This window comes from Muscardinus avellanarius (genome assembly GCF_963383645.1).
Source record: "Muscardinus avellanarius genome assembly, chromosome: 3".
Lineage (NCBI taxonomy): Eukaryota > Metazoa > Chordata > Mammalia > Rodentia > Gliridae > Muscardinus > Muscardinus avellanarius.
The window spans coordinates 39,259,296-39,282,171 of NC_137788.1; the positions used below are offsets into that span (position 1 = coordinate 39,259,296).

At 40.8% G+C, this 22,876-nt stretch overlaps 1 protein-coding gene across 3 annotated transcripts in view; it reads left to right on the plus strand.

Moving 5' to 3' along the window:
• The window catches only part of MAST2 (microtubule associated serine/threonine kinase 2), a gene marked incomplete at both ends in the record, with an annotated part of 181,261 nt that overhangs the window by 102,852 nt on the left and 55,533 nt on the right, over nt 1-22,876 (plus strand). For all 3 annotated transcript variants that reach the window (XM_080690730.1, XM_080690731.1, XM_080690732.1), the window contains one exon: nt 21,431-21,526. In XM_080690730.1, coding sequence (XP_080546856.1) covers nt 21,431-21,526 — 96 coding nt within the window. The remainder of the gene's footprint in view (nt 1-21,430; nt 21,527-22,876) is intronic.

Here is a 22,876-nt window from a genome sequence, read left to right on the forward strand (position 1 = left end):
ACTACTGGAGGCTTTTGGTCTTTTCCCAAAGAGCTAAAACCAGTATCCCTTTGATTCACAGTATAGTGGAAACTAGCTCTGCCTAAAATCTCAACTACTTTACTGAAAGCATTTTAGGAAAGGTATTAGGACCTTACAGATTGCTGTCTGTAATTGAAGGGCAATCAAAACATGGTTTTGAAATGATGCCGCTCTATACTACGTTTCTTTTTTCTTTTTTCATTAGGGACTGGATCTTATGTTCACGCTGGCCCTAAACTCCCAGTCTCAAGTGATCTTCTTGTCCCAGCCTCCTGAGGGCTGGAATTGTAGGCACATACACTGCGCTAGCTCTATGCTATGTTTCTGTTTGTGCTTTAATTAGAAAGCATGGTTCTATTATAGATCAGCCTTGATGCTTTCTCTCTCTTAAGTGTATTGGATTGGTATGATCAACCTTAAAAGACATAATAAATGTGATTGTTATTTGAATTGAATTAAATAATCTCTAACTTTTAGTCAGTTTGTAGGTTTGGAGGGGGGTGATACTGGGAATTGTACCAAAGGATTCTATCTCTGAGTTATACCCCTAGCCCTTTTTATTTTTATTTTGAAGTAGGGTCTTGCTAAGTTGCTGAGTGTCTTGCTAAATTGCTAATGCTAGCTATGAACCTGCAATCCTCCTGTCTCAACCTCCTAAGTAGTAGGATTATAGGCATTCATCACCATGCCCAGCCAATTTACAGATTTTTAAAAATATGATTTCATGTAATTCCAGTACTTGGGAGGCTAAGACAGGAGGATTGTGCAGGTTCAAAGCCAGCCTCAGCTACTTAGTGAGGTTCTCAGCAACTTAGTGAGACCGTTTCCAAATAAAATACAAAATAGGCCTGGGAGGATAGCCCAAAGGTAGAAAGCTTCTGGGTTCCATCTCCAGCACACACAAAAATTTTTTAAAAATATGATTTCAAGCTGTTATTTAACATCCAAGTTAGTATTGCATTTTTAGCACAACCCTGTTTGAAAAAGCATTAAGAATCTATGGTGTAACTGATGTTCCTGAATAGGAGGAGGACATGATTGTGTCTGATTAGTCATTGGCCAAGCTTTAGGTCTTCTGGATATAGAAATTGTGGTGTTAGTAACTTTCTGGAACATAGAATGATTTAGGTTTTGAATCAGTGTTGAATTGTCCTAGATTTTATCAGTCCTAAAGTGGATTTGCAGCAAGAAATTTTTTTATGAGAGCGATCTTTGTATTGGAAGGATTCTAGATTTAGCTAGTAATTCCAAAAGAGGAACATCTCCAGAATTTATTCTTATTCTAGCCCTGCCACTTACCAGTCATAGGCAAATTGACTTCCCTTCTTTCTACCTCAGTGTTCTACCTCATTAAAATGGGGGTAATAATACTACAATAAATTTAATGAGTTAATACATGTCAAATTCAGACTTTTTCCTGTCATTGTCAGAAAACTCATATGTTGCCGATGTGACACTTTGTTTTGCTTCCATTAATTTTCTCATATTCTGACTTTCCCATGGATAGCTTTACCATATTATTTTTTTGCCATGCAAAACCTCTCTCTGGCAGAGAAAAGGCCCTGGAATCTGGACACCCTCCTATCCTCTCATTAGCTTTCTAATTGTTGCTACTGATAACTGGCCCATTGGGTCTGTTACTAGAACATATATGAAAATTAGAAACCTTCTGTATTACATTCTTTAAAAGGGCCATTATGTGACAGTTCATAAGTCCATCAAAACAATTTTGTTTATCCTCTGTCAGGGAAGGAGCAACTTCAGTGTATCTCCAGGAGAAGCAATTCTCTTATTAAAGGAAGGACACCCCCCCCACACACACACACACTTATTTACCCTCAGGAAACTTGTAATACCGAGAATTTTCACCTGACTTGAACTTGCTTCACCTGACTCTGAATAAACATTTAATTCTTTTCAGCAAGATGCCAAATACTTACTTTTGGCTTGACAACAGGAAACTGAAGCTTTCTAGGGTATATCTGTTGCTGAAAGCAGGGAAATTTTGTTTAGTGAATGAAAGGTTGTAATATGGAGAAATCTCAAAAACAGTCAAAAGAAGAGAGAATGATATTACTTCTCCAGTGTCTGTTATCAACTCATAGTATTACTTTGTCTACATCTCCACCTTTTCCTTTCTCTCATTCTTCTTCCCTCCCCCTCTCCCCTCTTCCTTTCATCTGAAGCATATTTCATGTTATTTCATTCATATTTAAGTTTGTACCTCTAAAGATAGGGTCTCTTTATAAACAAAATCACAATACATTAGCATACCTAAAACAGTCATTTAATCAATATTGTCAAATATCCATTTAGTATTCAAATGTTTTTTATAATTGTTTTTGGGAATCAGTAGTGAATTATGCCAACGCATATCAGGTTACTATGTCTCTTAAGTAGGGTAAATATACAAATTTATTTAATCTAGAAAACTTTTGATAAGGAAAGTGATCTCTCTTAATAACTATGCTGGGGCAACAAGATAAACCTAGATTGTCACAGACAAATTGGGATGCCTGGTGACTATTTTAGGTCTCCTTTAAATTAAGGTTTCTCTCACTTTCTCTCTCTTTGTACTGAGGATTGAACCTAGGGGCATTCTACCTCTGAACTACACTCCCAGCCCTATATTATTATTATTTTATTTTGTAACAGGGTCTTGCTAGATTGATGAGAATCTCACTACTTGCTGAGGCCATCCTCAAACTTGTGATTCTCCTGTCTCAGCCTCCCAAGTATAGGGATTATAAGCATGTGGTATCACCACACCCAGCTTATCCTCTTCTTTATAATTAGTTTGTTATAGAAACTGAGTTTGTCCTTATAGACTTTCTCACATTCTGGATTTTGCTGATTGCATCCCTGAGGGGTTATGTAGCATGTTCTTATGACCCCTTATTTTCTATAAATCAGAGTTTACTGATTCTGGTGTGTGTGTGTTTGTATGTAAAATAAGAATACATAATAGTCGGTAATGTATATCTGTCAGGAGTCAGGTAATGCCAATATTGACCACTGATAATTATCATCTAGATCCTAGGAGATACTAGGAGTTTGCAGAAGATGCTATTTTATTTGTTTTTTTTTTTTTTTTTTTTTTTTTTTGGTGGTACTGGGGTTCCTGGAAGCCCTCTGGGCTACACTCCCAGACCTATTTTATTTTTTGGGAACAGGGTCTCCTAAGCCAGCACAGCTGACTTTGAATCTGTGCGACCCTCCTGTCTCCACCTCCCAAACGCAGGGATTACAAGCCTGCGCCACCACACCCGGCCTTATTTCGATTTTATTTGTTACAATACTTGCACAAAAGAAATCTTTTCCTTGTTACTTATTTGTCTACCCTGAGGTGCATCTACATACCTTTACTCTTTTTTTTTTTTTTCCTTCAGTATTGGGGATGGAACCCAGGGGCATTCTACCCTCAAGCCACACCCCCAGCCCTATTTTTTATTCTTTATTTTGAAACAGCATCTCACTGAGTTGCAAAGGGCCTCACTAATTAGTAGCTGAGCCTGTTTTTGAACCTCAATTCTCCTGTCTCAGCCTCCCAAATGCTGGGATAACAAGTGTGTGCCACCACGCCTAGCTTGCTTGCTTGCTTGCTCTTTCTTTCTTTCTTTCTTTCTTTCTTTCTTTCTTTCTTTCTAACTGGGGATTGAGCTCGGGAATTCTACTTTCTACTTCTGGGCTGTACTTTCAGCCCTTTTTAAAATTTTTTTGTTTGGAAACACTGTCTCATTAGGTTGCTGAGACTCTTGCTAAGTTGCTAAGGCTGGTCTTGAATTTGCAATCCTCCTGCCTCAGCCTTTCAATACTGGGATTCCAGGCAGGTGCCACCGCACTGGCTATACCCTTACACTTGAGTCAACTCATCTACTCTTTCCTGAGCTTTTCACTTAAGAGTGTCACCTGCTCCTTTGTCAGCTTTTCACACCTGCTGCTTTTTGTTTTGTAGTGAAGGTCATTTGCCAAGAGCAGTGAAGCCTAGAAGTATGAATGTGTGAGGCCTTTGATACTTGCCACTTAAGTAGTTAACTCCGTCCTTAGCTGAGGAAAACCTTGGAGAAAATGTGTTTAGTAGTATCCTAGGGCTACTTGCTGTAGACTTTTGGGGCTCTGAGATCCATATCCACTGCTGCGTGTATACCCACACAAATTGAAATCAGTATTTTGAAGAGATGTCTACACTCCAGTGCTCTTTGCAGTATTAGTCTCAACAACTAAGACATAAAAGCAACCATCAGCTGATGAATGGATTACAAAATTGTGGCAATAGAGGGGTTAGGCCAGTGCTGAGGCCAGCGGGGCCAGGATCGGAGCCTGCCGTGAGGCAAGGCCGGTGCTGGGGCCTCCAAGGCCGGGATCGGAGCCTGCCGAGGGGTTAGGCCTGTGCCAGGACCAGAGAGGCTGGGATCGAAGCCTGCTGTGAGGCAAGGCCGGAGCTGGGGCCTCCAAGGCCGTGATTGGAACCTGCCAAGCGGTTAGGCTGGTGCTGGGGCCAGCAGCCGACATCGGAGCCTTCCATGAGGCAAGGCCGTTACTGAGGCCTCTGAGGCCGGGATCGGAGCCTGCCGAGGGGTTAGGCTGGTGCCGGGGCCAGCGAGGCCGGGATCGGAACCTGCCGTGAGGCAAGGCCGGTGCTGGGGCCTCTGAGGCCAGAAGAGGAGTCTGTCAAGGGGTTAGGCTGGTGCCAGGGTCAGGGAGGCTGGGACGGAGCCTGTCTTGAGGCTAGGCCGGTGCTGGGACTACGGAGGCCAGGATCGGAGCCAGCCGAGGGGTTAGGCCAGTGTAGGGGCCAGCAAGCCCAGAATCAGGGCCTCCATGAGGCAAGGCCACTGCTTGAGCCAGCGAGGTCTGGATCAGTTCACCGGGTAGCCAGGCCACTACTGGGGCCGTCAAGAGTGGGATCGGAGCCGGTTGTGGTGGCGCATGCTTGTAATCCCCGCGCATGGGAGGCGGAGACAGGAGGATCGCGCTGGTTCGGAGCAAGCCTTGCTGGATTAAGAGACCCTGTTTCCAAATAAAAATAATAAAATAGGTCTGGGAGTGTAGCCCAGAGGTAGAAGGGCTTCCAGGAACCCCAGTACCACCACCACACACCAAAAAAAAAAAAAAGAGTGAGATCGGTACTTGCAACGCAGCATGCACAGAGAAATATCGCAGAAAATAAAAACCAGATGCTTCCCCTAATCAGCAATAACTAGGAGGAAAGGGGCAACAGGAAGAGGTCGGGTTATAGAAATGGCCCTATAGTGAAGCAATTAAGGTGACCAATCAGAGGGTATGGAATAGGGGAAGATGGAGCCTCTTTAAAATGCAGGAGGTACATAAACAAATGTATCAAAGTTAATCACCAACAAGCATGGGATGGAGGGAGGGGGAGGGAATGGGATGGGGGCTGGATTGGGCTAATTGGATGATATGTGCTTCTATATCCTCTCAAGTCTAGTATTCCAATGTTATATATGATTACAATGCACCAATAAAAATAAATAAAATAAAATAAATTGTGGCATCGAAGCTAGCCATGGTGGCACACTCTTATAATCCCAGTACTTGGGAGGCTGAGACAGGAGGATTGCAGGTTCTTGGCCAGCCTCAGCTACTTAGTGTAAGGCCCTGTGCAACTTAATGGAACCCTGTTTTCAAACAAATAATAAAAAAGTAGGGCTGGGAATGTAGTGTGGAGGTAGAATGCCTCTGGGTTCCATCCCCAGTAAGGCCAAAAAAAAAAAAAAAGTGGTATACATACAGAATGGATGTTATTCAGACATCAAAAAATACGAGGAAATTCAAATGCTGCCATTTGCAAACAACATGGATGAGTTTAGAGGACATTATATTTAGTGAAGTAAGTCAGACACAGGGACAGATACCTACTATCTCACTTATATGTAGAATCTGAAAAGTCTAATTCTCAGCTGGGTGTGGTGGCACACACTTGTAATCTTAGCATTTGGGAGGCTGAGTCCAGAGGATTGCAGTTTGTGGACAGCCTCAGCTACTTAGTGAGGCTCTCTGTAACTTAGTGAGACCCAGTTTCAAAATAAAGAATAAAAAAATAGGGCAGGGGGTTTAGCTCGGAGGTCGAATGCCCCTGGGTTTCATCCCCAGACCCGCAAAATAAATCAATCAATAAAAATAAAAAGTCTTAATTCTTAGAAAATGGAGTGGTAGTTCAGAAGTTGGGGAAGGGTGGTCCATGGGAAAAGAAGAGACATTAGTCAATAGGCTCAATTTTAACTCGTCAATAGGAAGGATAAGGTCTGGATGTCTTACTGACAGCATAGTTATTATAGTTCATGTACTATATATTTCAATATAGCTAAGACAGGATATTAATTGTTCTCACCAGCCTGGTGCAGTAGCACACTCTTTAATTCCAGTACTTGGGAGGCTGAGATAGGAGGATGGCAGGTTTAAGTCCGCCTCAGCAACTTATGAAATCCTGTTTCAAAAAATAGGGCTAGGAGTGTAGATATAATATTCCTGAAATAAACCAAAAAATATTTTTCTATGAAAGAAAAAATATCAGGCATTTTGGTACATGCTTATAATCCCGGTATTTGGCAGGCTGAGATAGGAGTAATGCAGGTTTCCAGCCAGCTCCAGCAACTTAGTGCGGTCCTCTACTGCTGAGCTATAACCCAGTGCCCCATATGTTAAAATTTTGTTATTTCTCCTCATCCTCCTGTTTGGAGCAACTTTGTAAAGTTTTTTCAATTTTTTTCTTTCAATTTTTTTTTTTTTTTTGTACTGGGGATTGAATCCAGGGTCATTTTGCCTCCGAGCTACACTCCCATCCCTATTTTTTATTCTTTATTTTGAAACAGGTTCTCATTGAGTTGCAAAGGGCCTCACTAGGTAGCAGAGGCTGTCTGTGAACCTGGATCCTCCTGTCTCAGCCTCCCAAATGCTGGGATTACAAGTGTGAACTACCATACCTGGCTAAGTTTTTTTCAATTTTAACAACTGGCACTTTTGAAAATTATAAACCAAGTACTTAATAGAGTATTCCTCAGTTTTGTCTGATATTTTCTTAGATTCAGGTTATATATTTTGGGCAGGAATATCACAAAAGGGATGTTGTATTGTTTGTTTGTTTGTTTTGCAAGTCTGGGGGTGGAACCCAAGGGCATTCGACCCCTGAGCTACGACCCCTGCCCTCTTTTTTATTCTTTATTTTGAAACAGGGTCTTACTAAGTTATGGAGGGCCTCACTAAGTAGCTGAGGCTACTTGTGAACCGTGATCCTCAGGTCTCAGCCTCCTGAATGCTGGGATTACAAGGGTGCGCCACCATGCCTGGCGGGATGTTGCGTTTTTATTGTATCCAATCAGGTGATATATTTTGTCATGATTTGATCCTATCAGATGGCTCATTTTGTCTCACTGCTGTCAAGTTATCCTGATTACTTGATTTAAGATGTTGTCTGCCAGGTTTTCACTATGAAATTCCTTTTTCCTTTTATAATTGTTAAATCATTTATGAGAAGATTCTTGAAATTATGGAAGTATCATATCCCTCATATGTTTTTAATTTTAATTATTCTAAAAATTTTTATTATTATTATTTGTAGCACTGGGGATTGAACCCAGGGGCATTCTACCTCTGAGCTAAACCCTCAGCCCTATTTTTATTCTCTATTTTGAAACAGGGTCTCACTAAGTTGCAAAGGGCCTCACTAAGTAGCTGAGGCTGGCCAAGAACCTGCAGTCCTCCTGTCTCAGCCTCCCAAGTACTGGGATTACAATTGTGTGACACCACACCCAGCTTTATTATATATTTTGATTCTCCTGTTGTACTATGTTAAGTCAAGGTGATTTCTTGTGCCAGTTTTTTGTCTTTTTGATTCTTCATTATTCTTTGAGAACTTCCTTTCAGCGCCATAAGATATTCATGTCCACCTTATTTTGCACTTTGGACCTGTCTAGCTCTTAATTAGCCATTTCTCTGTGGAACAGAATTCTTTTAGGTGGAGAATGTAATGTAAAAGTCAAGTTATAGATAGTAAATGCCATTGCTAATATTTGGATTTACTGTTCTCAGTGAATATGTGCATGTGTATAATTGGTACATAATTACACATCTTAGTGGAATTCATTTTGACATATTTGCACATGCACATACATAATTTGATCAGTTTAATTCCCTACTACCTCCCTTTCTTACTCCCCCAGATCCTCATCTTCTATCCTGCTAGTCTGTCTCCCTTATATTTTCATGAGATCTTTTTTTCTCTCTAGCTTTCGCATAAGAGAGAAAATTCGACCATTTACTTTCTGAGTCTGGCTTATTTTGCTAAACATGATGCTCTCCAGTTCCATGCATCATGTACATTACAGAATTTCCCTCTTCCCCTCTCCCATCTCCCTCAGTTAGGTTGCCTTATTTGCTCACCTATGGTTTTTCCTTCCTCCTCTAGAGTTCCTCCTATTACCCTATATCTCCCTAGCTTCTGCATTATTAGGGAGGGCATCCAATTTTTTACTTTAACTAGGAGCTCTTTTACGGTTGCTTTTTCCTCCCATTCCTGTTTATATGTAATCTATCAACATAACAAGATGTCCTAGAATTAGATCGTAGTGATGGTTGGATAGCCTTGTGGATATACTAAAAACCATGACTTTTTTTTTTTTTTTTTTTTGATGGTGCTGGGGTTCCTGGAAGCCCTTCTACCTCTGGGCTACACTCCCAGACCTATTTTTATATTTTTATTTGGAAACAGGGTCTCGTAAGCCAGTGCGGCTGGCTTTGAACCTGCGCGATCCTCCTGTCTCCACCTCCCAAGCACGGGGATTACAAGCTTGCGCCACCATGCCCGGCAAAACCATGAATTTTTAAAAAGTAAGTTTTATTTTGTTTTTGTTGTGATATTAGGGATTGAACCCAGGGGCATTCTACCTCTGAAGTATACCCCCAATCTTAGTCCTTTTTTTTTATTCTTTATTTTGAAGTTGTGGAGTAGCTGAGGCTGGCTGTGAGACTGTGATTCTCCTGTCTCAGCCTTTCAACTACTGAGATTACAAGCATGTGTCATCACACCTGGCTAAGAGTAAATTTTATATTTTGTGTATTATATCTAAAAAAATAAAAGGTATGTTTTACAAAAAAAGGAACCAGAGAGAAACAGGAAAATTAAAAGAACAGTAGTCATGCTAAGAGCAGGCTCCTCAGCAGCAACAGCATAAGACAGTAGAATATTATTTTTAAATATTGAAGAAGAAATTTACTCCAAGTAGTACACTGCAGTATTCCACATCTACTAAATTAGCATTGGAAGTGAGTGTGCAAAATTAAGAGATTTTCAAACAAAAACTAAAAGCAGATCCTTCCTGAAATTACTGTGGGATATATATAGAGAAGAGTCAAGAGAAAATTTCAAAGAAATTGAAAAATATCTGAGTAAATAAGCAAGCAATTATAGAAAATGATGATGATGATGATGATGATGATGATGATGATAAACCGGGCGTGGTGGTGCACACTTGTAATCCCCACGCTTGGGAGGCGGAGACAGGAGGATCACGCAGGTTCACAGCCAGCCTCGCTGGGTTAAGAGACCCTGCTTCCAAATAAAAAAATATCCTAAAAATATAGGTCTGGGAGTATAGCCCAGAGGTAGAAGGGTTTCCAGGAACCCCAATACCATGAGAAAAAAAAGAGAAATAATAACTAGATAAATCTGAAATACTAGACCACACTGACATGTAAATTGAAAGGCATTGGTAGGTAGAGTAAAAGCCGTCTAAGATATTTTTATTTTGTTCAGAAGGGGGGGGGCACAATGCTGATTAACCTTAGACAAGAATGCTAATTAAAACTTCAATAACGCAACAGACATTAATCATAATAATTTCATTAATTTTTATAGCATGTTAGAAGGTGATAAGTCTACTGTGAAAAAGAGAAAAAAAAGGTTAAGGGAGGAGGTCTCAGTATTATATAGGGAAAATAGGAAGGTTCTATTCAAGTAAAGTCTTGAAGGAGTTGAGATTTTTTTTTTATTGTATAACTGGGAGAAGGACCAGATAGAAGGGAACAATTAAGATAGTGGTCTTAGTAACTAGCTGTGTCAGTATGTAATTAGCAACGTTTGAAAGGTTTTGAGTAGAGGGGAGAATTTTTAAGGTTTATGATTTAAAAGGATCACTGTGGCTGCTTGTGTGAAGAATAGACTAGTGGTAGGGACTAGGTTAAGCCAGAACAATTTGTTGGAAGGATATTGAAGTAATCTAGGTAAGGGATAAATAATAGATCAATAATAATATAGTAGGTAAGTAATAATACCTCCCTTTATTGGCAAGAACACAAGTATTTTCTCCCACACTGGCCTAGGTCTTAACAGGGGCACCATCTTGGTTACTACTCTGAAATAACATCTAGAAGTACTTGCCCTTAAATGATTCTTCCTTATCTTGTTTACACTTAATGAGATAGAGAAGTGGCCTTTTCCTTATCTTAATCTAAATTATAAAAGAAAATTGACAGTGAAGAAATGTTAAAGTTCCTAGGAGCCACTAGAACTCCTAAATAAATTTATGGCAGCTCTTGCAGGGGTTAGTTTTTTTTTTTAATCGTGTGTGGTACTGGCTGTTGAACCCAGAGGCATTCTACCTCCAAGTTACACTCCCAGCCCAATTTTTTATTTATTTGGAAACAGGGTCTCACTAGGTTTCTGAGAGTCGTACTAAGATGCAGTTTGGCTTAGAACCTACAATCCTCCTGTTTCAGCTTCCCAAGTACTGGGATTTTAGGCATGTACCACCACACCTGGCCAGTGGTCAGATTTTTAAGTGCCTTGTTAATTACTAGAAGGAGGGGATTTTGAAGATTGGGAATACGCTACTTTCCAAATATGACCACAGTATTAATGTAGTCTTAAGGCAGAGACCCAACTCTGGGGGTCCCAACAGATCAGGTTGGGCCACCTGCCCCAGTTGATCAAACAGGAGATATCTCATACACATGGGAAAGGAATTTATTCTCAGTGTGGCCATACCAGAAAGAAAAACAGCAGGCTAGTAAATGAAAGTCTGTCTTTGGGAGGTGCTAACAATAGTTGTGGGATTACATAGGTTAGGAACTAAAAGGGAAGGGTTGAGTAAGGAGCAAGACGCATCCATAGTCAAGTAGTCTAGGCCAAACTGATCTGGTTGATAGTATCTCAGGTCTGGTTCTGCAGGGTCTTGATGACACCTGGAAAGATGACTGCCTATAAGGCTTGCTGTTCCTGGAACTCTAGTTAAGGTAAAGAGGAGAGGGAGTCAGAGAACAGTTAGAGGAATAAGATGATGTTAGTTTGGAAAATGACTGGGTCCTACTTCAGTTTGAGAGCAGTGACTGGAGATTTCTAAGTACCACTTTGGTCGTCTGGAGCAAGATGTTGTCAATGCTAGCAGTTGACAGTCTTGATTATGATGTTTCTGTAAATCTTGGAAACATCTTAAAGACTCTTATTTTGGTGCCTTTAGCATTGAAGGGATTTATTTAAGACTAATCTACTTGTATTACTAGCTTTTTGTATGTATATGGTGCTGGGAATTGAACCTAGAGGCATTCTACCTTTGAGCTACACCCCCAGCCTGATTTTTATTTCTTATTTGGAAACAGGGTCTCACTGGGCTGATGAGTCTCACTACTTGTTGATGCTGTCCTCAAACCTGTAGTCCTTCTGTCTGAGCCTCCTAAGTACTGGGATTACAAGTGTGCGCCACCATGCCTGCTATATTACTAGCTTTTAGATCAACACTCCTTAAATGATTAACATGTATGTCTATGTGCAGAGTTGATCAGAATCTGTCCTACAATTTTACCCATTTTGTTCATTCATCCCAAATGTAGAACACTTAAAAAAATGTAAACCAAATATTAGATATACCCTTTATGATAATTTTGAAAAAATTGTTGTATTCTCAGAACTTAAAACTTGGTTATTAATAGGTTATGGTAGCAAAATGAGAGAGGTGTAATATGAAAGCAGAGCTACCAAGCTTTTATTAGTTACTCATCGGACATCTGCAGGTCCAAGTGGAGAGTCAGTGCTTTTAGCATAGTCAGCCTCTATTACAGCACTTGAGCAGTGTTGCAGAGATTACATCTTGTGCCTTAGCCTTTGTTCTCACTATCCACGGAGGTGGGTATGAGGAGGCATGGAAAAAGGCAGAATGCCAGGCCTCAGTGATCAGATCTTTGTAAGCTGGCTACAGAGCATCAGCTCAGAGGCTTCTAGGCTACAGCTATCAGCTGAGTGAGTGTGCCTGACTCTGCAGACATCCAGTACTTTGATCTTACTGGGATGATATAATTAAGGCTTAACCATCATCCTCAGGATCCTACAGAAATGGCCAGAGCCGGTTGAAATGGAAAAATTAGCCAGCTCCCCATTTTGGATCTTGGCTGAGTCATGGCATCTGTATCAGAGCTTTTTTTTTTCCCTCCCTTCTTCCCCAGGCAGCTGTTAGAAATTTGCCAAGTGAGATTATGTGTACCTTTGTAAAAAGTTATGTGGACTGGAAATAGGATCTTTATTGTTTTGCATTTTATTTAAATTATTAAATAAGATCATAGCACATGAAGCTAGAATCAATTATCTTTCCTTAAAGTTTCAAGGGATTTTTAGTCTCATAACAGTGAATTTAGATATAATAATTTGATATAACTTACATGTGTCAGGAGCAGATGTATTCTCACTGTTTTAATCCTTGTAATAAATATTTATTAGGAGCCTACCATGTGCCAAGCAGTGTCATTGAAGAAAACAGAAGTTTAAAAAAATTGGATAAAACTTCTTACCCTTGTAGTTTTGATTCTAGTGTAAAGAGAGAAAACAAAATGAATGTGTAAAATATGTTAGGTGATGGAAATTACTGTGAAGAAAAGCATATCAAGAGGGAAAATAGTTTAGGAGGGGGTTGGAATTTTAAATAGAATGATAGGGAGAAGCTTGGTGTGGTGGCACATGTCTATAATCCTAGTATTTAAGCTAGGACAGGAGGTCACAGATTCAAAGTCAGCCTCAGCAACTTAGCAGGGACCTCAGCAATTTAATAAGACCCTGTTTCTAAATATAGAAGGCTTGGGATGTAGCTCTAAGGCCCCTGAGTTCAATCCCCAACATCCCCTTCCTTCTCAAAAAAAGAAAAAAAAAAAGAAACCATCAGGTGGAAATTCACTGAAATCATTGTTAAATAAAGATCTGAAGAAGGTGAGGGAGCAAACTGTGAGGCTATGGGGTGGTATTATTGGCAAAGAAAGGGTCCGTTGTAAAGTTTCTGAGGCAGTGAAAATTTTGGCTTCTTCTAAGAAAGCAAAGCTAGTGTGCCTGAAGAGAAAGGCAGAGGGAGAAGGGTGGTGCAGAGATCCAGACCATGTGGTAACACCTAGTAGACCATTGTAAGAGCTATGTTTTACTCTTAGTGGAATAGGAGGATTCTGAGTTGAAGAGCGACACAATACTTACATTAAAAACTTGTTTGTAGCTGGGCATGGTGGCATACACTTGTAATCCTAGTACTTGAGAGGGTGAGACAGGAAGATCAAAGGTTCCCGGCCTTCCTCAGGTACTCAGAAAGGTCCTCCATAACTTAGTGAGACCTTCTTTCCTTTCCTTTCCTTTCCTTTCCTTTCCTTTCCTTTCCTTTCCTTTCCTTTCCTTTCCTTTCCTTCTTTTCTGGTGGTACTGGGGCTCCTGGAAACCCGTCTACTTCCAGGCTACACTCCCAGACCTATTTTTGTATATTTTTATTTGGAAACGGTCTTTTAAGCCAGCGAGGCTAGCTTTGAATCTGCGCAATCCTCCTATCTCCACCTTCCAAGCTCGGGGATTACAAGCATGCGCCACCACACCTGGCTCTTTTTTTTGTTGTTGTTAGGTACTGGGAATGGAACCCAGGGACATTCTACGTCCAAGCTACACCCCAGCCCTATTTTTTATTCTTTATTTGGAAATAGGGTCTCACTGAGTTAGTTGCAAAGGGCCTAAGTAGTAGCTGAAGCTGTCCTCAAACTGCAATCCTCCTGTCTCAGCCTCCCAAATGCTAGGATTAGAAGCGTGTGTCACCATGCCTGGCTTGAGACCTTGTTTTAAAATAAAGAATAAAAAATAGGGCTGAGGGTGTAGCTGGGAGGTAGAAGGCCCTGAGTTCAATCCCTGGTACCGCAGAAACAACAACCACAACAAAATTGTTTGCATGAGCTGGGTGTAGTGACATACTCTTGTAATCCCAGTACTTAGGAGGCTGAGACAGGAGGATCACAGGTCACAGGTTTGTGACCAGCCTCAGCTACTTAAGGCCCTGTGCAACTTATTGAGACCCTGTTTCAAAAATAAAGAATATGAAATAGGGCTGGAGGTGTAGCTTGGAGGTATGTCGGGAATCCAGCCCGACAGCTGACGGGGATTGACGAGATGATGAGTACCCACGACTCGAACACAAACCCATGAGCCGGGAGTCAAGTCAAGCGAGATCTCATTTATTTCTCTCCAAGCAGTTCTTTATATAGCACCAAGCCACGAGGGGAATTTCCATGAGAAATAGCCTAGCCTATCTGGGATAAAGATCACTAGCACGTAGTTTACAGCCAATCCCAGGCCAGTACATGAGCCATTCATGTATGCAGGAAGCTCCTTTAAAGGTAGAGAGGGAAAAACCACTCAGTCTCCCCACCCATAATGAATGGGGAAACCATGCCTTCCTAGCTTCCTCCAGGCGCCATCTTTGCCCCTTTTTTGCTGAATCACTTTACTTAAAGTTTTGCCTTAGGCCGTAGGCCGCTCAGGCCGAATCTCCTTAGGCGCTATATAGACACACCCCATCAGAGGTAGAATTGAACCCTGAGTTTATTTATTTATTTATTTATTTATTTATTTATTTATGTGGTACTGGGGGTGGAACCCAGAGGCTTTCTATCTCCGGGCTATACTCCCAGACCTATTTTTATACTTTATTTGGAAACAGGGTCTCACTAAGTTACTGAGAGCCTCACTAAGTAGCTGAGGCTGGCTTTGAACCTATACAATCCTCCTGTCTCAGCCTCCCAAGCACTGGGATTACAAGCGTGCACCACCACGCTCAGCTTGAACCCTGGGTTTAATTCCCTATTCTCCAGTACCAGAAAACAAACAAACAAACCCAAACCATTTCCTCCAGAACCCCTCAAAAAATAATAAAAAACTCGTTTGCATTGAGGAGTGGTGGCACAAGCTTGTAATTTCAGTACTTGGGAGGCTGACATAGGAAGATCACAGGTTTGTGCCCAGCCTCAACTACATGTGAGACCCCCTACAATTTAGTGAGATTCTGTTTCAAAAATAAAGAATAAAAAAATAGGGCTGGGCTGTAGCTTGGAGGTAGAACGCCTCTGGGTTCAATTTCCAATACTGCAAAAAGAAAAAGAAAAAAGAAAAAATCTTGTTTGCACCTTTATAAGATATGACAAACTCTAGTAGACTGCAGATGTTTAAAATATATAATTTATTGACTGTTGATATATGTATATGTCATTGAAATAAGTATCACAGTCAGTAACCATATGACTGTGATAATGAACAGATCTATGCCTTTAAAATGTTTCTTCAGACTATAATCCATTCCTACCTCTGGGCAACTACTAATCTACAGTCTGTCACTGCAAATAAGTTAGCATTTTTTAGAATTTTATATGAATGAAATCATATGATATTTACTCTTTTCCATATGGCTTCTTGATTCCAGCATAACTGTTTTTGAGATTCACTCTTTTATGTGAATTGATCATTCATTCCTTGCTTTTGCAGAGTAGTATTATATTGTATAGAATGGTTTTTATACTGTGATTTGTTTATTATTCACCTGTCAGTAGACATTTGATATAATAAACAGCATTTGTTGTGTCCTTTTTTCCAATCTGACAATCTTTGTCTTAATTGACTACATTTAGAATATTTCTATTTAATAGGGTTTATAATCTATTATCTTGCTTTTTTTTTTTTTTTTTTTTTTGGTTGTACTGGGGTTCCGGGAAGCCCTTCTACCTCCGGGCTACACTCCCAGACCTATTTTTACATTTTTTTATTTGGAAACAGGGTCTCCTTAAGCCAGCACGTGCGGCTGGCTTCGAACCTGCGTGATCCTCCTGTCTCTGCCTCCCAAGTGCGGGGATTACAAGCATGTGCCACCACGCCCGGCTTGCTTTTTGCTTTCTCTTTAGCCCACCGGTACTTATTCTTCATTTCTTCTGGTTTCTTTTGGACTGTTTTTTAATTATTCCACTTAATTTCCTTTGTTGGCTTAAATACACTCCATTTTTCTTTAAGTAGCTGCTTTAGTTTATAACAGATTTTTAACTTACTACAGATAAGTCAATTTTGTTTTTTGGGTAGAACTGGGAATTGAACCTAGGGGCATTCTACCTCCAGGCTGTAACCCCAGCCCTATTTTTTATTTTTTGGTGGTACTGGGGTTCCTGGAAGCCCTTCTACCTCCGGGCTACACTCCCAGACCTATTTTTACATTTTTTATTTGGAAACAGGGTCTCCTAAGCCAGTGCGCGCAGCTGGCTTCGAACCTGCGCGATCCTCCTGTCTCTGCCTCCCAAGCGCGGGGATTACAAGCGTGCGCCACCAAGCCTGGCTATTTTTTAGTTTTAAATAAGATCTCATTAAGTTGTAGAGGGCCTCACTAAGAAGCTGAAGCTGGCCTTGAACTACAATCCTCCTGTCTCAGCCTCCCAAATACTGGGATTACAAGCGTGTGCCACCATGTCCAGCAAGAAACCCTGTTTTCAAATAAAAATAAATAAGAGCTAGGGGTGTGGCTCAGGTAGAATGCCCCTGGGTTCCATCTCCAGTATCAAAAAATAAGTGAGAGATATTTATTTGTTTGTTTGTTTGGAGGCATTCTACCTCCAAGTTACACCCCCCTGCCTTATTTTTTTTTTCTTTATTTTGAAACAGGATCTCACCAAATTGCATAGGACCTCACTAAGGAGCTGAGGCTAGCTGCGAAGCCAGTTTATTTTGAGGCAAAGTCTCCCTAAATTGCCCAGGCTGGTCTCAAACCTACAATCTTGTGTTGGTATCTGGAATTTCAGAGTTTTGTTTTCATTTTTAAAATCTTTTTAAACTGAACATGGTACTGGGGGGGGGGGGGAGGCTGAGCAATGAGCAAGGCCCTAAATTCAATCCCTAGTAACACAAACACCAAAACAAAGACCCGAAGAGATTTCTGTTTAACCACATAATTTACCATTTCTAGTGCTTTTTTCCCCATTGTATCCAAGGAGATTTCCATCTGGTATTCTAAAGCCTTTCTTGTGGTGGTCTAGTTATGAATTACTACAATTTTCGTGTATCTGGGAAAGTGTTTGTGTGTTTGTGTTTATTGTGTCTCTCTCTCTTTTGGGATGAGGTACTGAAGATTAAACCTAAGGGCATTCTACCTTCAAGCTACACCCCTAGCCCTTTAAAAAAATTAAAAAATAATTTTTTTTTCTACTGGGGTTGGAATCCAGGGGTATTCTAATTCTGAGCTATACCTCCAGCCCTATATTTTATTCTTTATTTTGAAACAGGGTTTCACTGAGCTGCAAAGGACCTCACTAAGTAGTTGAGACTGGCTGTGAACTGGGATCCTCCTGTGTTGGCCTCCCCATTTTTCCCTCTCCTATTCTCTTTTTCTCACTTTTCTTTGTTTTTTCTTTCCACATGGCACTGTTCACTCTAGTTATGAGGACAAACTTTCTCTTATTCCCTATGGCTTCCCTGGCACCTGGAACAGTGCCTAGTGCATAGGCAGTCTTTAGCAAGTATTTATTTGGATGAATTATAAATGGAAAACTTGTCTGATATCTTTAAAAGATAGGCTGATTTGGCTCTTTTTAATGCTAGGGATTAAATCCCTAGCATAAAGTACTCTACCACTGAGCTACAGCCCCAGCTAGATAAGGGAATGTTTTATCTTTTTTTAAATTTAATTTAATTTAATTTTTTTATTTTTAAATAATTTTTTTTATTAGTGCACTGTATTCATACATCATAATGGGATAAAAAAATACTTTTGTAGACATAGAGCACATATTGCCCAGTTAGCCCCTACCCGATCCCACCCCGTTCCCTCCCCATCCCTCCTTCCCATGCTTGGCTTAGTGGTTAACAACTAGTATTACAGCAATTTATCCAAAATTAACAATGATAATCTCACATAACAGTTTCATTTGTCTGATACCAAGCTTTTGATGACTTAAAGATAACATTTCAATATTTCTTTTTGCTTTCTTTCTTACCAGAGAATATTTTTTTTCTTTTCTCTTTTTTAGGTGAAACTATCATACATTTATTTATTTTTCAGAAAAAAATCTTTCCTAATATGGAATATGGACTCTAGGTACCCAAAACGATCTTGAAAAAGAACAAAGCTAGAAGATATATATTTTCTGATTTCAAACCATATAAAGCTACAATAATTGAAACAGTGTAGTACTGTTATAAAGGCAGATATATAAACCATTGGAGTTAAAAGCCTAGAGATACATTCTTCCATATATTGTCAAGTTATTTTTGACAAGGTTTCCATGAACATTTGGTGAAGGAAATAATAATCTTTTAATTAAATATTGTTGAAAAATAATAATTACATGAAAAAGAATAAAATTGGACCCTTACCTAACACCATATACAAATATTAACTCAAAATAGGTAAAAGACCTAAATATAAATCTTAAGACTATAAAACTTTTAGAAGAAAATCTGGGTCATAAAACCTCACAACATTGAAATTGGCAGTGATTTCTTGGATATGATTTCAATGGCACAGGCAACAGAAGAGTATACAAACTCCCTAAAAAATAGAAAAAAATATTGTATATCCAAAGACAATGTAAACAGAGTTAACAGTTATTAATAGAATGGGATAAAATATTTCCAAATGCTATATCTGAAGGTATATTAATATTCCAACTAGAAATCCTAAAAATTAGTAACAATAAAAGCAAACAATACCATTTAGAGATAGGTAAAAGACTAACATAAATAATGAATCTCCACAGATAACCAATCTTATAGAAAATCTTGTTTCTCTGGTTCTGGTGTGTGTTACCTATTTCTTCTTTGTAGTTAATCTCTTTGAGTATTTTCTGTAGCGCTGGTTTTGAAGACATAAATTCTTTCAGTTTCTGTTTGTCGTGGAAGCTTCTTATTTCACCATCTAATTTGATAGAAAGTTTTGCTGGGTAGAAAATTGTTGGCTGGAAGTTGTTTTCTTTCAGAGTTTGGAATATGTTACTCCAAGCCTTTCTGGCTCTCATGACTTGGTTTGGGAAGTCTGGAGTGATTCTAATTGGTTTGCCTCTGAATAGTCACTTGGTTCTTTGTTTTTGTTGCCTTTAAGATTCTCTGCCTGGCTTCCACATTGGTCATTTTGACAATTATGTGGTGTGGGGATCCTCTTCTCCAATCCTGTCTAAAGGGAGTTCTATAAGTTTCCTGGACCTGTGTATCGACCTCTTGCTGTATGTTTGGAAAAATTTCTGCTATTACTTCCTTGAAGAGATTGTTGATCCCTTTGGTTTCACCTTCTTTTCCCTCCTCTATTCCAATTATTCTTAGGTTAGCGCTCTTAAAATGGGCCCATATTTCTTCAATGTCAGATTCCTGCTGTCAGATTTTTTTTCTAAATTTTTAGAAACTATGCGTTCATTTTTTGAATGATCATTTTCTTTTTTTTTTTTTTTTTTGGTGGTACTGGGGTTCCTGGAAGCCCTTCTACCTCTGGGCTACACTCCCAGACCTATTTTTACATTTTTATTTGGAAACAGGGTCTCCTAAGCCAGCGTGCGCGGCTGGCTTCGAACCTGTGCGATCCTCCTGTCTCTGCCTCCCAAGCGCGGGGATTACAAGCGTGCGCCACCATACCCGGCTGAATGATCATCTTCTAAGAGCAAGATTCTATTCTCCATGTAGTCTAATCAGTTGTTTGTACTTTGAATTGAGGTCTTTACTTCATTAATTGCATCCTTTATCTCTCTTTGGCTCTCTCTGAATTCTTTTCGAAACACCTCTATTATTTCTACAGTTATTTTCCTGATTTGATCTTCTAGAAATCTCTGAATTTCTGTTTTATCAGGTTCTGATGTTGTGGGGTTGTGGGTATTCATTGCTCCATTGTTATTCCTCTTTTTCATGATTTCGGAAGTTTGTGCCTTCTCTGGGTTCTTCCCTTGGGTCACTACGACTTCACTTAAGGTGCTCTGGATCTCGAGTCTGTGGTATCTCAGTCCCCACTACTCCTGTACTGGGTTGTATCGCAGAGTCTCAGACCCAGGGAGTTAACCGAGGCTGCTTTAGACCATGGGGGGTGCCAGGTTGGGTGTTGTCCTATGGTGTGATATTTCTGCCACCGCCACTCCCCCACTGGGTCAAGTCCCTGGGAGTGCAGTACTGGGATTTCTCCTCTAGGGCCACAATTTGACTCACTGTTGTTGAGTGCGCTGATGGATCTGTAGTGGACTCGGTGAATTCACTGCTGCCGCCGCCAGTGACAATATGGCGCTGCTGCCACGCCCTCAGCTGTGAGGCTGGTGTATTTCTTCTCTGGTTTTGAGCTTCGCTCTGCGTCCCTGCATGGTGTGCTGAGCCCAGCCCCTGGGAGCTTTAGATGCTCCCTGCGCCGAAAAATCTGCCGAATTCCGCCTGGCTGTTATGTAGTGGCTCACCTCAGCTCGCTGTCTGCCGCTCCTCTCTGGAGCCTGGTGGGCTGTTGAGTGCATTGGTCTGGTGCTGTCCGGTAAATTTGCCACTCTGCCGGCAGTAAGGCGCTGCTGCCGCGTCCTCGGGCGTGAGGCCAGCGTGTCTCCTCTGTGGCTCTGAGCTCTGTTCTGAGTCCCCCTCCTCTCTAGGGCCTGGTGCTGCAAGGGAAGATGGTGCGCCACTCCTCTCCATGCCGCGGCTCCAGCTGCAGCACTGTGGTCTGGTTTCTTTCTGGTGTCTCGTTTTTCCAGCCCTCTTTTTCTCTGTCCCTTGTAATTACATTTTTTGTTTCTCTGCTGATGGTGTTTTCTGGCTATGAAAGGTGCTGATTTTATAGTAATAGAGATTGGTTGTTAGCAGGGCTTGTAAGCCCTGCTTTTCTCTGTCGCCATCTTCCCGGAAGTCATGTTTTATCTTGTTTTGTGTTTATTTTCTAAATGAAATTTGTAAGCCTAAATGTTGAGAAAGTGCTATGGCAATATAAGACCAAAGTCAAGGCAGGAACAAAAATAATTTCAAGGTGGAACCCTGAGTTAATTAATCTAACTGGTACAAACAATGACTGCTTACCAGTCTGATTTAAAGTGCTGTGCTGCTCAGCCCAAGGATGGTTTTATCCCGTCCTTCTGAGGCTCTTGAGATGCTGCCCCATGACAAATAACTGACACTTTGTTCTCATTTCAGTTGTAGGACGAGCAACCGCAAGAGCCTGATTGTGACCTCTAGCACATCACCAACGCTGCCACGGCCACACTCCCCACTCCACGGCCACACAGGTGAGTGCTTACAGGTTAAGAAAGAGTAAGTGAGAATCCACAGATGCCAGAACTTTATCTATTCACTTGTCACTTTGTGCAGACTCAGTATGCGCACTGTCACATCACTTGCCTGACTTGAGACAGACAGGGCCTACTTTTCTTCTGTAGGAGAATGTGTTCAGTCTGCTTTTGACTCTGTGTGTGTGTGTGTGTGTGTGTGTGTGTGTGTGTGTGTGTGTGTGTGTGTGTTACTGGCAAATGAACCAAGGAACATTTTACCTATGAGGTATACGCCAAGCCTTGTTTTATTTTGAAACAGGGTCTCTGTAAGTTAGCACACTCTGGCCTTAAACTTGCAATCCCTGTCTCAATCCTCCCATTTTTCTGGAAGATGGGCTTCTTCAGACAGTATAAAGACCAATTTACATGCCTCTCACTGAGAAATACATAAAAATTTTGGGGTTTACATTGATTCAGGTACATATTACAGTGCTTAGGCAGAGACCTCATTTGTATTTATTGTGTATTTTGGTCTAGATCTATATTCTTACATCCTATGGGAACCAGGCCTGGCTTTGCTGAAGGGACTACGATACTGTTACCCTGTTCTTTGCTATACTGTTTACAGCAGAAGTCCTAAAACTAGGATTAATGGAGATGGACCTTGAAACCATAGGAAGCTGTTCAGAGATTGCCTCTAGGTATAATAACTCATGGGTGATATTGTCCTAAGCCTTGACCTTGTCTATCTTTGGGCAGTGAAAGGGGAATATCAAAGCAGTGAAATGGGTTGGCATCAAGCCAAATAAGATACATCTTTTACTCTTGGGCCTGGGGGTGGTGTGTGTGTGTGTGTGTGTGTGTGTGTGTGTGTGTGTGTGTGTGTGTGTGTACACCCCAGCCCTTTTAGTTTTTATTCCTTTTGGTGGGGGGGGGGGGAACTGGGGTGGAATCCAGAGGCTTTCTACTTCTGGGCTATACTCCCAGACCTTTTTTTATATATTTTTTGGAAACCAGGTCTCACTAAGTTGCTGAAAGCCTCACTAAGTAGCTGAGGCTGGCTTCGAACCTGTGCGATCCTCCTGTCTCAGACTCCCAAGCGCGGGGATTACAAGCGTGCACCACCACGCCCGGCAACCTTTTTAGTTTTTATGTTGAGACAGGGTCTCACTTAGTTGCCCAGGTAAGATTCAAACTTGTGACCCTCTACCTCAGCCTCCTGAGTAGCTGGGATTATAGATATGCAATTCCATGCCCAGCTGGGTTTGTCTTCTTGCTCACAGTTTCCTGAATCTCTGAAGGGAGACTGAGGATGCATATAGATTAGCTATCAGGGCTCTGAGAGTCTAGGGATTCTGAAATGGAACTTTGT